We start from the raw sequence: 17699 nt of genomic DNA on the forward strand, positions 1-17699 counted from the left end.
TTTAAAAGGCCGCATATTTATCAAAAGGCCGCATAATCCCCGCATTTTTCCACACAAAGTTGAGCAAAAAAAAAGTTAACTCGTCTTGACGTGAAGTAGTGATGATGATGACGAGACGTCATCAGCTCGCGCATCACAGAAGGTAAACAACACCGTAGAGTGAACGTGTGGAACTCACACTAAAGAGAAAACACCAAGATGAAAAAATCTAATCCATCTCATTTACCGACGAACATTTCTGCTAAAGACCGGGCAAAGCAGTACCCCGATGTCTTGCACGAAAGTGGGGGGAAACTATTCTGCACCCCGTGTAACTGTGTGTTGGAGCATAAGAGAAAATCGACGGTGACGACCCACTTTGATTCATTCAAACATTCGAAAATGCTTTCTGCTGCTGCGGACAAGAAAGCCAAACGACTCACGTTCACCGAGGCATCGGCCTCCAAAACCCTTTCGAGGGCTACAAGAAACGAGGTGAGAAGCCTACAAGATTGAAGCTGGTCAGATAACGAACGAGTAAATGAAAACAGAATGAGGCGGAGGTGGGTGTGTGTGTGTGTGTGTGTGTGTGTGTGTGTGTGTGTGTGTGTGTGTGTGTGTGTGTGTGTGTGTGTGTGTGTGTGTGTGTGTGTGTGTGTGTGTGTGTGTGTGTGTGTGTGTGTGTGTGTGTGTGTGTGTGTGTGTGTGTGTGTGTGTGTGTGTGTGTGTGTGTGTGTGTGTGTGTGTGTGTGTGTGTGTGTGTGTGTGTGTGTGTGTGTGTGTGTGTGTGTGTGTGTGTGTGTGTGTGTGTGTGTGTGTGTGTGTGTGTGTGTGTGTGTGTAAAATAGCCCAATTGCTTTTACAATCGATAAACATTGAATGTGTTTAATTGAATAGGAAAGGGGTTTAACATTAGTGGCAGGTTGTGTGTGAAAGAGAATAAATAAGACAGCCCAATATAAAAAAAAAAATCTATTCTTTTTCGCAATTTCACCGCATAAAATCACATAAAGACCCTGCATGTTTAATCGCATAATCAAGGATTTTAGCCCGCATAATCAAGGATTTTTGCCCGCTTTTTTCTGGAGGGTCGATCTTTCGCACCTGCCTGTAATCTGAGAAGGTCCCGCCTCTCTGGCTGGCTCCTGACCGGAAAATCTTCAGTGTTGATTAGGGCTGAACGATTAATCGATTTTAAATCGAAATCGCGATTTTAAATGATGCGATTATGAAATCGCAAAGCCTGCGATTTTTTGTAACTTTTTTTTTTTCCAATTTTTTTTTCTTGTGTGTCAGTCATCCACACCAATCAGAAGTGCTGTGCTCCACATGTACCAGCCATTGTTAATCAATCAGAATTGGCCCATGATAGAAGGTGATAGACAGATTGATCCAATCACCTGCCAAGTGTTTTTGAAAGTGCCTGCCCTTTACAAATGGCTTCCAATGGAGCTTTCCTCTATGATTTGGTGAAACAAAGCATCTGAGTCAGGTTAGTGATGCTCCATCACATGTTTTACATCTATTACAGGGTGAATCTTAAACTGAAGCTTGACTTTAAAGCAGGGGTGGGGAACCTTTTTCCTCTCAAGGGCCATTTAAATTTTTACAACATCCTCCGAGGGCCGTACAAATGATTGACCTCTGCTTAAAAATACTAAAATCACAGCCCATTCATTTTGCCTTTCTTTCATGCTGTGCAAAGAAAAAGCAACCTCTTAATCCAGACATCTTACTATGACTCTTACCATGTACCATCCTTGGCTGAGACTGAGATTGAAAGTAGATGAGATTGTTGATGATGTTGGAAATTGTTGATGATATTGGTGAGGTTGTTAATGATGTCAGGATTTATGTCTTGAATGTTGTTGTATTATTGTTTTAAGTGTCGGACCCCAGGAAGAGTAGCTTTTGTCAAGAGCAAAAGCTAATGATCCTTAATAAACATAAACCATGTGCACGGTTGTGGTATGACCACCAAAACAGAAAGATATGGACACAAGATGTGTGCAAATGTATTTAGTTTCCTATCCATGTGAACATAATTTAAGTGTGTGTGTGTGTGTGGGGGGGACCTAACCTCCTCTAGGGGGCATGCTCCCCCGGGAATATATATTTTTAAATGTTGAAGTTAAAAGCATCAATCTGGTGTGAGAGCAACATTAGAACTGTAAGCAGATTTTCTTTTTCTTTATGGATATTTTACAAATCACTCCCCTTTTAAACGGTATTCTTATAGTATTTTATACCAGTTTTTCCTTAATTCTCTTGTTTTTGTATAAGTATAATGATCATATAAAGTATAATGATCATATAAAGATGTGCCTTTTCTACTGGTTGTAGAAAAAGCTTCTTATATTCGTTAGCATAGCTAGCTAACCAGATGCTAATAACAGTCAAGTTATTGACTGTAATGATCAGTATGACAGATGAACAGATCGCCACTGGGCTTACAACTAAAGACACAGCCACGCAAAAGCTGCGGCATGTGTACGGCTCCTTATGGGTACTGCAAATTTTGGAAGTGCTGGAGGGACGTTCTGGTGCTCTCCGGCAGAACTGCACCACTGTCAGACGAGACATATACCACGTGATGACACGTTAGGCTTGTGTTGTGTTCAAGGACCCTGACCTCGGCCAGGAAAAACAGGCACTCTCTTGTTGAATTATCTTGCGGTCTAGATTTCTTTAATTTTTTGCGTGTGTTTATAAATTACCTCGAGGGCCGCATCAAATGGCCTCACGGGCCGTATACGGCCCGGGGGCCCCACCCCTGCTTTAAAGCAACCCAACGGAAGTTTCATGTAAGTTTAGTTCTTTCACTCGTACTGTAGCTCGGGGTGCTAGAGACGGGAGTACGTTGATACGACCTTCCTAGCCGGAGTTATGGCCGCATTTTACAATAAACTTCCGCTGGGTCGCTTAAAAACAAATATCGCAAATCGCAATATTTGTCAGAAAAATCGCAATTATTTCCCCCCAAAATCGTGCAGCCCTAGTGTTGATTGACACTTCAGTAATAGCCTATCAGATAGCGCTGTGGGCGGGACATTGCTCGTATACACAGAGTGGTGACTGCAGCCAGAGAAACGACCGCATCAGAGCCAAAGTTTTATCGGCAATTTGATAAAAAAAGGGCCGATAATCAGTCAAATGCGGAATATCGGCTCCGATAATCGGCCTGGCTGGTCGATCCCTATTACAGACCCCACCATTCAGACTGGCAGTCATATGCAGCCACACTTTACATTTTCGTGCCTACATCGAGCTAATGAAAAAACGAAAGCTAACCGAAAGGCTCAGACGTTCGGGAGGAAGGTGAAGGGTATTGCTTGGCAATCAAGCCAATCACCGAAGCCGTTGCAAGACGCGCAATCTGATTGGCTGGCGGTTTGAGCGTGAGTTTAACCTCTTAAGCCCCACGGTTCCGGGGCCGAAATGGCATCATTTGCAGGAAACAACGTCTAAGGAACCTTAATATTTAATAAACTATGAATATTTTATATCCATATAACAGGGAAAAACGCATTTAACTGATCTTTTTCATTTTTTTTCTTCAAAAAAAACACACGGTGCTAACAGTGACCCTCTGAATTAGCCCCGAGCGAAAAATGCTCACCTATTACTGCACCAAAAATCACTCCTCGCTCCCTTATTACTTATCCTAGCTGCACATCCAACACATCGTTTATGATCGTAAAGACACAGAATCTAACGGTGCCCACCTCAACACTGAAAGATACAAACTCGCGACGTTATCAACAAAAACGTACATCAAAACATGTGACGCTAGGTAGCCTAAAACGCTAACATGGCTTACCTAGATCTTTGTCTGGTCAAAACTAGTCTTCAATGGCATTAAAACAATAAAAACAAGAGAGAAAAAAAGTCATATTACCCAATACACAGCTTCAATCATTACTTTACTTACCTTGACCACATAACAGCTGTATTGAAGGTTTGCTTTTTGATCAATAAACACAACAACAAAAAGCAAACACCACTGGTATGGAACATACATGGCCTAATATCCAGAGGAGATGCGTTTATTGCGTAAACAAACGGTAAAGAGCAGAAAGTCTGCACAACCCACTGCACCGCACGCCACGGTTACTACTCCTCCAGACAGCCTCCGCCATAATCGATCCTCGACGAGCATTTAGAGAAATTCCATTTCCTTCGAGGCGGCGCGCCCTCATCCGTTTCTGGGTCGCTGCCGGAGGACCTGGGAGTTCGGGATGCCAACGTTTGAGAAATTACAAACGGCTAATTTCGGAGGACTCGCGCGCATCTGCTTGACGCCGGGACGACCGGCGACCCTCCCCGACAGGCGCTCGGACGCGAAGCGACTGCGTGCACGTCTGTGACCGCAGTTTTAACTATTTGTATAATGCGCTTTCTGCTTTCCTGTCATTAGGAGTTAGAAATGTAATAGCTATGTAATAGCCTAGATTAGAACCTTCATTATCCTAAACTTCTGGGACATTTCCCTATAGCGAATATACCTCTATATTTTCTACCCTTCACTTACTTGTCAGCAGGCACGAGCACATATAGACATCAAAGTGGGCTTGAGCCCCTGCCCTTTTTATTCTTCCAGAGAAAGTGCCCTTTTCCCTCCTTTTTTATTTTTTAAATAAATTAAAATATATCTACTGCTGTTTGCGCACAGTTTCCCTTTCCAAAAATATATTGATTGAATACAAAATAAAAATATCAGGTCGGGAGATTAAACTGTGAAGTTCCGATGCTCTCTCTACCCTCCATCCCTCCCTCCCTCCACGTCTCGCGCACAGCGGTGCGGACATCGGCAGTCACTTCAGACCGACAGGTAGCAGCACCTCCCACTTTACTGTCCCATGTTATGCCGGCTTTTCTTGGCTTATTTTGAAGGTGAGTGGTGATGAACAAATGACTAAACTGCCAGTGCCTCAAGCTAATCAGCTAAAAGACAAAAACAAATAGAGTTAACTAAGGTAGGCTACTAGCTAATGGATAAGTTAGCTCAAGGTTTAGCTAAGGCAGTGGTTTTCAAACTGTGGGGTGCGACCCCTGGTGGGTCGTGGAGGTACTGCAAGGGGGGCGCGGGAAGATTTTTTTATTTGATTATTTTCTCCTTTTGGCTTTGTGAAGCACCTTGAGATTACGTTGTTTTTAAAGTTTGCTATATAAATCCAATGTATTATTATTATTCAATTGTAAACAAACACTGCTAGAAAATATCTCATTGGTCAGAGAGCTGTGGTCATAATGCTGCCTTTTGCAACATCCTACTTGTGTGAGATAGGCTTTTCTGCTGTTGCTGCCATCAAAAAGAAATACAGATCAAAGCTGAACATTGAGAATGAACTGAGAGTGGCAGTCTCAAAACAACAGCCCCGGTTTGAGAAGATCTGCAAGGGAAAGCAAGCACACACAAGTAATTGATAAGCTATGTGTGGAATAGGAATGGTAAAGTGATGTGATCGTTTGCAACCTGCAGTAGAAATAGTAGTTAATTAATATATTTTCCTTAAAGAAATTTGAATTTAAAAAATCTACTACTCAGGGAAGAAGGCCAACCAGTTTTAATTAGGCCAAATTAATTCACAGTATCTATTACAAGCACTTTTGTTCATGTGTAATCCATAATAAAATATAAAATTATAGTTGGATCTTTGTATCTTCTTATTATTAGCAGAGAAAATGTAATGTTTTTACAACAATATACAATTAATCCTACCAATATAGATGGGAACCGGGTTGGGGGGGGTCCCGAAAATATTACCCAAGGGGTGCCCGACTGAAAAAGTTTGGGAACCACTGAGCTAAGGCAATGTATCATGGGCATACAGGCTAATGTACTGTACTTAAGGGGAGACACTAAAGGTGAATACAGTAAAATGTGTATCTAATAACGTCATCACAATTGTCACATTGATATGCCAATTAGGCGTTAACTAGGCCTAATTAAAATTGCATGCAGTTACCAAGGCATTGCAGGTGAAAAGGATAAAACAAACATAAAAACATATCACCTCACAACTTCCCCAGATAGTTACTTACGTCAAGTCAGTATTTTCCCATGAAATGTTATGTTTAAATGTGCAGATTAGATTTATATCCAGGGCCGTCCCTACCAAAATCACTGCAGAGACGCGCACCATCTCCCCCGTTTTCATCACCGCGCCTATGTCAACCACCTCCCCCCCCCTGGCAGCATGTCCTTTACCCCCGCACCATCTCCCCCGTCTCCTGATAAGGATGTGTGTGTACAAAACGCAACAAATATGATAATATACAATATATTTTTTGGGTAAAAAAAAAAGAAAAAAATACTGCGGTGTGGGTGAATTGGGATGAGGGGCGCTTGTTTTTCACTCGGCTCCTCCCGTTTTGCCAGTACTGTGGTATTAGTGGTTTAGGAAGAGGGGAGTTCTTCACAAATCCAGCGCTCCCTAATACTTCGAACCTGATCAGTCACCTGAAACATCGCCATCGCTACGATGGTGTGTTAAAAGCGTCCGAAGATAATAATACAATACAACGTGTGTGTGTGTGTGTGTGTGTGTGTGTGTGTGTGTGTGTGTGTGTGTGTCTGCGCGCGCGCGTTGGAGCTATGTGCAACTCAAGGCATATGCTCGAACCGGAGCTGCCTGGACGCTGCAATCATGTTGCTGAGTGTACAATGTCCCGCTGTCTGGCTTCCTGCATAAAGTCAAGTGCTCGGCGCAGTTGTGGCTAAATGTCGCTCCTCTGTTTTCATTTAAACAGCTCCTTATATCCGTTAGCGCAGCTAGCTAGCACCAGATGCTAACAACAACAATGCACGCAAGGTCTCTCTCGCTCGGGCCACACACACACATATACACATACACACACCCTCCCGGTCCTCCCGATGGCCAGTCGGTGCCTGCCGGTGAGCGTGGAAGTGTGGTCTGCCACAAGCGGGCGGCAGGAGCGGGGCTGTCAGCATCAGCTTGTAGATGGTATTTTAAACTCGATGCGCTCTGAAACTACGGGGCGGCCGAGGAAAAAAAATACACATGCGTTAATCGCGTTAAAATAATTAGTGGCGTTAATTTTGTTTGCGTTATTAACGCGTTAACTTGACAGCCCTAAAAAAAATATATATATATATATATATATATATATATATATATTTTTTTTTTTATTATTATTAAACTGTGAATAATGTATTCACTCAAATAAATACAAAATATAATAAACTAAACATTAAGGTGCAGTATTTTCGATGAACTGAAATAATCTGTATTTGAACTTTACTGTACTAGCACCTAAGTAGCCAGTTTGACATTAGGACTTGCTTGTCATTGAATTTTCATGGTTTTTTTTAAAGAAAAATGAACTTTTCCACATTGCTTGCCGAATGGGCAGATCTGCTGGCACTAACAATGTCTCCTGCTGTGGAGAAAACCCTCTCGCTAGGGACAGAGGTAGCAGATACAGCCAGGTAGCGCTTTGCTAACATGGCAACATAAGGATATTTGGCGTTTGTAATAGCTTTGGCTCGGTCTGAACTTTTTGCGAGTGGTGGAGGCTTAAATGCTAGTGGGAGTTGGGTTTGCACTTCAGTCTTTTTTCTGATATTCACGTTCGGGTGATGCCTTTTCAAGAGTGTGCAAGTTTGATGTATTGCCAGCTGCGTAACCAATTTTAGTTGAACAATGCCGACAAACAGCTTTGGTTCGGTCCACCTGTCTTTGTCCGTCATCCTTGTACGTAACTGCGAAACCAAAATGTTCCCAAACCGGAGACTTCAATGATGCTGGAGGATTTTCAAGCTCAACTTTATCTGCGTTCGCCATTTCGACAGTTCCTCAAATTACTGACTAAATTTGAACGCATCCCTGTGACCAGCTCTCATAGTATGCCTCTCGTCCAATGAAATGACTTGCTCGCTCTATGACGCGACAGTTCCTCAAATTACTGACTACATTTGAATTAGAGATGTCCCGATCCGATCACGTGATCGGGGATCGGAGCCGATCACGTGATTTTTAAAAGATCGGAATCGGGAGAAAAAGATCGGGGATCGGGAATCCTTAAAAAAATTATTTTATTTAATGTTACAAAACAAAAATGACCATGTGCACGTCTTAAAGTCATCCTGAGGCCTTAGTTTTGGTTTAAAATTACACAACATCATGTATGTGTTGCATCTGTTGGGCTTGTTTTCAGACCTGGTTGCTTATTTCTCTCAAATCTGGCAACAGAGTGGGCGCAGTGTCTAATAGTAGCAGTAAGCTAACGAGAGGCTCCGTTCTGCTGGTGACTCGGGAGTCGAGACAGAGCAAATGTCAGGAGTTTGGAAGTATTATAAAATTGAAAGCGAAGGCAGTGTAACAGCCAGATGCAATGTTTGCAAGAAGGAGGTTCCGCGTGGTGGAAAGAACAGAGCTATGTTCAATACGACCAATCTAATACGATTGTTTGTTTTTTCATTTTTCCCCCCCGTTTTTTTTTCAAATTGAATTTATTGAAATCTCCAATATCAACGTAAGAGCTTGTGCCCTTATCGTTTACTTTCTCCGTCTTTATATGTAGATTATTATTCTCCGTTAATCTCCATCACCTTGTTTCCAAAGCAACAACAAATTCCTGTCAACAGCGCTACCTCTCCTTCAAAATAAAAGCATGTCCACAAATAGGACGCCAAGACAAATTACACTTAAGACACATAGCCTACAACTGCAACGAAAGTAACAAACACAATGCGATATCCTTTTCAATTTCAAAGAACACAAATTGGGTTACATTAACAAATAACTATAAAACAACAATACTGTAGAATAACAAAAAGAAGTGGTTTGCTGCTGATTACTATTGAATTGTGTTACTCCAGTAAGATGGAAATATAATACTTTGTTTATTCATGTTATGTTAAGCTGCTGTTGTTCATTGCGTTATTACTAGACTAGTTGGTCTTAAGGCTAGAATTCTGCACTAAGCCACATTTTTATTTTATTTTATTATTTGTGACTGAATGTGAACTTGTGAAGCTAGTCAAGCTACCTCTTTCCAGTATTTATTTTTGTTTTGTTACTGCGCTATCTGCACTCAATTTGTTTACATGGTTATTTTGTGGTGGACCACTGATAAGCTTTATTTTGTTTTGATCCAATGCTGCACAACTGAACTGATCCAATGCTGCTGTGAAAAAAAGAAGCTATATCCATGTTGGATAGAATGGATAGTTGGGTACTGTCATTTAAATAAAAAAAATAACCTTAAGGGACAACTTGAATGCTTTTTTCCTTTTTTTTTCTCTTAATGCATTGCATAAAGATCAGATCGGATCGGGAAAAATCGGTATCGGCAGATTGTCAAAATCAAATGATCGGAATTGGATCGGGAGCAAAAAAAGGTGATCGGGACATCCCTAATTTGAACGCATCCCTCTGACCAGCTCTCATAGTATGCCTCTCGTCCAATGAAATGACCTGCTCGCTCTATGACGCGTTGAACCCAATGTGAGCAAATTACTCTGAATGCTGCGACGCAGCACCTGAGATTACTTCCAAAAAGTTGTTCATGTTCTCAACTTTTTACGTTTAACGTTATATTCGTTCGGTACACTTCGGTACACACCTGTACCGAACCGAAGGGCCCGTACCGAATAATTTCGGTACGGGTACGTGTGCCGTTACACCCCTACCGTCTAGTCATTGTTGGTGATTTTAACATCCATGTTGACAACACCCAAGACAGAGGGGCAACATAACTGTTTTGTGTTCTTGATAGCTATGGACTGACTCAGCATGTGATGGAGCCCACGCACAATAAGGGGCACACTCTGGACTTAATTATCTCAAAGGGTCTGAATATCTCTGAGGTTGTGGTGACTGATGTTGCACTCTCTGATCATTCCTGTGTTTTCTTTGAGAGCTCTATTTCTGTTCACAAAAATGTTCAAAAGAGGTAACCACAAAGCGATATTTAACTGAAAATACTAGGGAAATGTTTACTCAGAATTGTTCTTCCACACTTGCCCCTGCTAACATCTCAGTAAATGAGCTAGTAGATCATTTTAATTCAAAAATTAAAAATGTTATAGATGCCATTGCTCCAACTAAGGTAAAGGAAGTGTCTGGCAAGAAAATATCTCCATGGAGAAAGGCCATAACCGTGAAAACAGAAAAAAGAGAATGTCGAAAAGCTGAACGCAGGTGGCGAAAAACAAATCTCCAGGTTCACTTTGAAATCTATAAAGAGAGACTTGGCCTTTATAATTTGGAATTGAAAAACAAAAACAGCGCATGTGCCTTGTTTGCTACCGTCGACAGACTAACTAACCCCCCAGTGTCAGTAGCCTCTGAATTTCTATGCAATGATTTTGGCTCCCTTTTCACTGACAACATTCAGAAAATCAGACGAGCAGTCAGTGCCTCTGCATCAGGAACAGCAAATGTGTTGTCTCTGTGTCCACCTAATAACAATTCAAGCACCATGACACAATTCCAACAGATTAATGATAAAAACCGAGAGGACATTATACAACTTCTGAAATCCTCCTCCTGCTGCCTTGATATTATTCCAACAGGATTTTTCAAAGATGTTTTGCCTTGCATGGCCTCAGATCTACTTCATATAGTAAACAAATCTCTTCACTCAGGTATTTTTCCACAGGCCCTGAAAACTGCAGTCATTAAACCGCTCTTAAAAAAGAATAATCTAGATGCTTCAGTAATGAACAATTACAGGCCCATATCAAACCTCCCATTTCTAGGTAAGATCATTGAAAAAGTTGTTTTTCAACAGTTGAGTAATTTCTTGCATTTAAATAACTGTTTCGATGTGTTCCAGTCAGGCTTTGGTCCAAACCACAGCACTGAGACTGCTCTTGTAAAGGTCTTTAATGACATCCACTTAAACACAGACAGTGGCAGAACTTCAGTGTTAGTATTATTAGATCTCAGTGCTGCGTTTGACACTGTTGACCACAGCATATTACTAGACCGACTGGAAAACTGGGTGGGACTTTCGGAAACAGTTCTAAATTGGTTTGAATCCTACCTAAAGGACAGAAACAACTTTGTTTCTATAGGTACATACACATCTGAGTTGACAAATATGACATGTGGGGTTCCTCAAGGCTCCATCTTGGGGCCTCTTCTCTTTAACATCTACATGCTACCACTGGCTCAGATAATGAAAAACAACCAAATAAGTTACCATAGCTATGCAGATGACACACAAATCTACGTAACAATTTCACCAGGAGACTATGCTCCAATTCAAACACTGAGTAAGTGCATTGAACAAATCAATGACTGGATGTGTCAGAACTTTCTCCAATTAAACAAAGATAAAACTGAGGTAATGGTTTTTGGAGCAAAGTCAGAACGTATAAAAGTGAGCGCTGCAATGTTCAAACCAACAGATAAAGCCAGAAGTCATGGACTCTGACCTGAGTTTCAACAGTCACATTAAAACAGTTACTAAATCAGCCTACTATCACCTAAAGAATATATCTAGGATTAAAAGACTAATGTCACAGCAGGATTTGGAAAAACTTGTCCATGCTTTTATCTTCAGTAGACTCGACTACTGCAATGATGTCTTCACAGGTCTCACTAAAAAATCTATTAGGAAGCTGCAGCTGATTCAGAACGCCGCTGCTCGAGTCCTCACTAACACTAAGAAAGTGGATCACATCACTCCTGTTCTGAAGTCTTTACACTGGCTTCCTGTGTGTCAAAGAATAGATTTCAAAATACTGCTGCTGGTTTATAAAGCACTGAATGGTTTAGGCCCAAATTACATTTCTGACCTCCTGCTAAATTATGAACCATCCAGATCTCTCAGGTCTTCAGGGACTGGTCAGCTTTTTGTCCCCAGAGTCAGAACTAAACATGGTAAAGCAGCATTCAGTTATTATGCTCCAAATATCTGGAACAAACTCCCAGAAACCTGCAGGTCCACTGCAACTCTGACTACTTTTAAATCCAGGCTGAAGACTTTTCTTTTTGTCGCTGCTTTTAATTGAACTATTCATATCTTGCACTGCACTGTAACTTTTATCCATGTGTTTTTCTTTTAATGTTTTAAATGTAAACGTAATTAATTTCTCCATGACATTTATGAGAGGGACACGGGGTGTTCAGGTAACATTTAAAGACTTTGTTATGGAACACAAAGCAGAGTAAGGGGGCTAGTACACCCTCCTGAGGGTCCGATTGTGGATGTCATGCGATCAAAACATGGTGAAAACCGTCTGAAACTCCATGACATTTATGAGAGGGACTGCTCGAAAGTAGGATATTTGGGATATCCATCGTAGCCAGGGTTTACGATCAGTTTTTGGGTGATTTGTACTGAGGAACAAGTATCACATCACCGACGGGTGAAAAATAGTGTTTTGGTAACACGGGGTGTTCAGGTAACACTTAAAGACTTTGTTATGGAACGCAAAGCAGAGTAGGGGGCTAGTACACCCTCCTGAGGGTCCGCTTGTGGATGCGAGCATAATATGGTGAAAACAATCAGTCTAAATTAACAATCTATCCGGAAATGTTCGGATTTCCAAAGGGAGGTTCTGAGAATAAATAAAAAATCAAGAACCGAAATAATTGAACTATTCATATCTTAGACCGCACTGTAACTTTTATCTTTTAATGTTTATTTATTAGCTTTTCTTTTTAATGCCTTATGTCTGAATGTCTTTCATTTTTGTAAAGCACCTTGAATTGCCTGGTGCTGAAAGGTGCTATATAAATAAACTTGCCTTGCCTTACCTACAGGCCAATCATGCAGACTGCGTGGGGCCTCATCTTGCGGAGGGTGCCTCAACTGAGCCGAAAATACGGCGCACCTATGCGCTTATGCGGCGCAATCAGTGTGGCGCGGCACGGTTTCGCCGCCGACGCTCGCGAAACAGAGGGCCTCATCATATAACTTTGCGTGGGGCCTCATGTTGGCCAGGGACGGCCCTGTTTATATCTATAGATGAATTCAGACATGGTAGTAAAACGAACACCATTTTATGTGTTTTTTGGAAGTTTTCTTTCCATTGAAAGAAAACATGGAAGTAAAATAGACCCAAATAACAATGTATAGTACATGAAAAAACGATCTTTTAGCCTGTAATGCCTTAAACAGTATCTTCATAATTTTGATTGATGGCTGCTCATTTAATAACTATTAATTGTGAAATACTAAAGAAGGTCATTGTCTCCGTGTTAACTGATTATTTTGTAGAATTCTGCTGAGTATTAAACAATTGTTTGAGTGTGAGGGTATTAAAATAAATTGGTCAGTAAGTCAGAGATATGCAACTATTTAACTTTTTGTTTTACATTTTTTTTATTTATATAAATGATTATGGGAAGTGCCCTTTTTCTCACTTGAGCCCCCGCCCCCCAAAATGTCTGTGCACGTCCCTGCTTGTGAGCATAGGTCGGCATTGATGTACAGAGCCGACAAAAGACCTTGTTTATATTGGCATCATATTGAAGCCAACTCCATCGACCAAGCTGGCTGAAACTTTCTCTCCCTCTTCTTCGCATCACTCTCCTTTAACTCCTCCGGTGACTTTTTTTTATTTGAAGATTGTTTTTTGCCCTGCGCTTGGCCGGTTACCGCTGGTATTTAAAACATGATGGCGAGAAAGTGTAGTGAACGAGCGCGCTCCCGCACGGGAGCCTGCTCGCGCTGCGCTCCGCAGCAAACAGCTGTATGCTTTTCACCCAACAACGACAACCGCCTCACGAAACGCAATGTTGTAGCGTTAATAAACGAAACAATTTAACAAAATTGCTTGTCAAAATACCAATACCACAGGACTAGGGGTGTAACGGTTCACAGAAGTCACGGTTCGGTTCGTACCTCGGTTTGGGGGTCACGGTTCTGTCCGGTTCGGTACAACAAGAAAAAGCAAAAAAAAGTCCCAAATGCGTAATTCCAGGTTTGTTGTTATTTATTTTTGAACAGTAGTGCAAGTTTCAAAATAAGGAACTCTGACATTTTGAATAATTAACTGTATTAAACAGTTAAAAACAAACCACAAACAGCACCACACACACTCAGATGGCCATATTATCTATAATGGCTGATGTCAAACTAAAAGGTTTCATCAAGCTGTAAAACTAAAAAGAATGTCTTGAAAATATTACATCATAAATAATAGTGCTGGGGGGAAACGATTATTTCGAAAACGATTAATCGGGCGATTATTTGATCGATTAGTCGACTAATCTAACGATTATTTTTCTGTTGTTCAATTCATAAAAAACGTAATGTAAAAAAAAAAAATTCACGGCACTATTTCGGGGCATCTTAATATTTAAGAACCTATTAATGTGTTATACCAGATTAACGGAAATAATCTCAGCTAACTGACGATACAAACCATGTTTACCAAAACAAAACACAATCTCATAAGAAGCATCTAAATGACCCATGAGCGAAAAATGCTAACGGACATTGGCACAGAACTCAAGATAAAAGTACCCTTATTACTTATCGTAGCTGCACATACAAGATATCCGATTAAAGCTGAGACTCCACAGAGTATGTAGGTATATAGTATCATCACTGAGTGATCCAGACTCGCGACAGGGGAAGCAAATACAGTCATCACAACACGTACCTTTACAGAGCTTCTAGGGAGATCGTCTCACCACCATAGCTGTCAATCTGATCAAAAGACGTGTTCAATGGCATTCAAATGAGAAAAAACGCGGCTGAATTGGTTAATCCATAGGTTTTTAACGTCTATGTATAAAAAAATGATTGAATTTATAATCCATAATTCCATTTTTATGTAAAAATCGGAGAGCAAATGCTAGCTGCTAATGGTAGCCACCACAGCTAGCTGCCGCTTTAAATGTTCCAACATAGCCGTTGTGCTTGTATGATATGCCAACTCCATTTGGCAAAGACTGCAAATGACAATATCTTTGCGTTTTGGACTAACTTTAAAATATTCCCATGCTTTTGAAGACCTAGGGCGAGATGTTTTCGTTTGAGGGCTTCGTGCGCAATCCTGTGAGGAGGAGGTGGTAGCCGTTTCAGTCTCCATTGTGTTTGAAGTGCGATTGCGAACGGCTTGTTGCTTTGTTTACACACCCACGTGTGTGTAGCGAATGGTCGACGCGGAAATATGTCGTCGACGACGTCGAGCACTAATAAATAATAAAGTGTTTCAAGAGCGCATAGTCGTTGAAAAACATATGCCAAAAGCTTCCGTTATTTATTTTGGCTTCTTAAAAACAGCGGGGATCAGCTGTTGAACAGCTGTTGTCTTTTGCCGGGCTCCGGTGATTGGCAAATCTGGGTGATGCCTTCTGATATGATTTAGCATGTGTGGCATGTGTTTCCATTAGCATACCGCACCGCTATCGAACAACGCCAACACACGGTCCTCTTCCGATCCACCACTCGCACACTTCATCGTTATTTAGTCCACAGGGAACCCGAAATGTTCCCACACAGCTGATTTAAAAGAAGCAGTTGGGTTCTAGCTCCTGTGTGTTATCTGAACTCACCATACTAACTTTTCTTCTTCTTGTATTTTGTTCGTTTTGTTGTTGTGTTTCTTCTTGTTCTTCATTTGTTGTTTAAGGGCGGCTGGCAAACAGCTTTTAGGCGCAATACTGCCCCCTGGATTATAAATAGTGTAGTAGATGCTGCCCTGAAGGACAGACTTTTTTCCCACTTGTAAAAAAAAGGCGTATTCGCCGTGTGACTGCATGTGCCGAACCGTGACGTCCGAACCGTGACGTCCGAACCGTGACGGTCGAACCGTGACGGTACGGGACGAATACGGATACCGTTACACCCCTACACAGGACCATTCTTTTTTTTTAAAGAAATATTTTTTGTGGCAAATGGAAAGTACGTTATGCTGGCCCGGGGTGTCTAAATAGTACTTCCGGGCCAGCAGGCCATTTATAATGTCGAGCCCTGACATAGTCTGACATAGTCTGGTCTGTTGACTAATATACTCTCACACCAAACGCAAACAGTGCCATCCCCCAACTGGACAAGCCCATATAAATGTAATTGTTTAGTCAAAAATGTTTTTCCCGACAGCCCTAATACACACACACACACACACACACACACACACACACACACACACACACACACACACACACACACACACCATTTTTCTCGCTGTCTTAGTTGCTTAATCTCAAACAAATCATGGCTTCCCCAGGCTCTGAGCATTATGCCCACACCTTTGAATGGTGTGACACTAATGTTCCTCTTCCACCCAGCAGGAACCCTGAATGCCGCTCTCTCTTGTCACACTATGTTTGCCAGTCACTATGCATTTATTATCAAGCAGCATCTTGTTGCTGTGTCTTGTGCTGCAAGGACGAGGCCACAGTGCAGTTCCAGTGATCTGGTTGGCTCACTATCCGATAACCATAAATGTTCCTGACCATTTGGACTGAGGAGTAATGTCAGCTGAAGAGTAGTTCAGGAATACACAGATACTTATAGCGGATCCATTGCTGAACAGTAGATTTAATTGGTTATTTATGACAATGGGCATGTCTGGTTTTGGATAGAATCAACAAAAAACTATTCAGTTAATTTGTATCAGTCTTTTTTGATTAATAATGTCAGGAAAGCAATGTTTAAGGCTAGCTTAAGATCATGTGTGTTAAATTGTGGGTTGAGCTGCCAGTGAACACATGGAAAAGGTACAGATAATTTGCATGTTATGCTTGTGCAGGATTATTTGAAGGAACATAAATGTGGTGTTGCTCAAAAGAGTGAATGTTCCTGACTCATTTACAAAGTATTCCAGTGTAGCACTTAATAATATGATCTGATCAAAATAAACGTATCTCTTTCTTCTCTCATAGATCTGGGGTCACTATCCTGGGATGATTTGGAGAATGACCTTCCCGATGAGTTGATCCCTAATGGAGGAGATCTGGGCCCGATTGGTGGGATGCCTTCAAATGTTGGAACAGCACCTGGCCCCGGTGGAGCTTCTGGTGTACCGGACGCAGCCGCCAAGCACAAGCAGCTCTCAGAGCTCCTTCGAGCAGGAAGCAGTATCGGGGCCGCAGGGCTGAATTCAGCTAGCCCTCAAACAGGCGGTTTGGGTCCTCAGATGGGGACACCAATGAGAAAGAGCCCCATTGGACAGGGTTCCCCCAACAACCACCCCTCTCCCCAGGCCCAAAAGGCAGGAACCCCAACAGGAGTAGGAGGACAGAATAACAACAATAGTCCTGCAACAATGGGCTTCAACCAGGCCATGATCAACAATAACCAGGGTCACGCCGGGCTCATGGCCCAGGGAGGGCAGTCCCAACCTGGGCAGGTGATGAATGGGGGTCTCGTGCCTGATGCTGGGAGAGGACGGGGGGCAGGGGTAGCAGGCATGCAGTACCAGGTGCAGAAAATGCAGGGAGCGGCTCCAGGACCAGGAGGAGCTGGAAGTGCGTTGGCAGAAACACTCACCCAGGGAGCACAGCCGATGGGGTCGCACCCCACGCTCAGTGCAGCCCAACAGGCGGCCAACATGAACAAGGTGAGTCGCATACCCTTTTACATACCTTTGTCAAAGACAACCTCTACAATTTGCTCTGGCTAAAGGATGTGTTCTCTGGTCCCGGTCACTGCTAACTCTGAACAGGATGTAGAACGCTGTGTGCTTCCTGTGATCATTCATGGTGTCACCACATTTGGACGAAAGGGCTTGTTGCTCTGCCTTTGACAGCTCTAGTCTTAAGGCAAACTGTCAAATCTAGGGT

General features: G+C 42.0%; 1 protein-coding gene across 3 annotated transcripts in view; it reads left to right on the forward strand.

Annotated features, from left to right (window-relative positions):
- Positions 1-17699, forward strand: part of crebbpa (CREB binding protein a) — a 100142-nt gene that overhangs the window by 26508 nt on the left and 55935 nt on the right. For all 3 annotated transcript variants that reach the window (XM_034109506.2, XM_034109574.2, XM_034109635.2), the window contains exon 2: positions 16800-17476. In XM_034109506.2, the coding sequence (XP_033965397.1) occupies positions 16800-17476 (677 nt within the window). The remainder of the gene's footprint in view (positions 1-16799; positions 17477-17699) is intronic.

Source organism: Pseudochaenichthys georgianus, chromosome 1, assembly GCF_902827115.2.
Source record: "Pseudochaenichthys georgianus chromosome 1, fPseGeo1.2, whole genome shotgun sequence".
NCBI lineage: Eukaryota > Metazoa > Chordata > Actinopteri > Perciformes > Channichthyidae > Pseudochaenichthys > Pseudochaenichthys georgianus.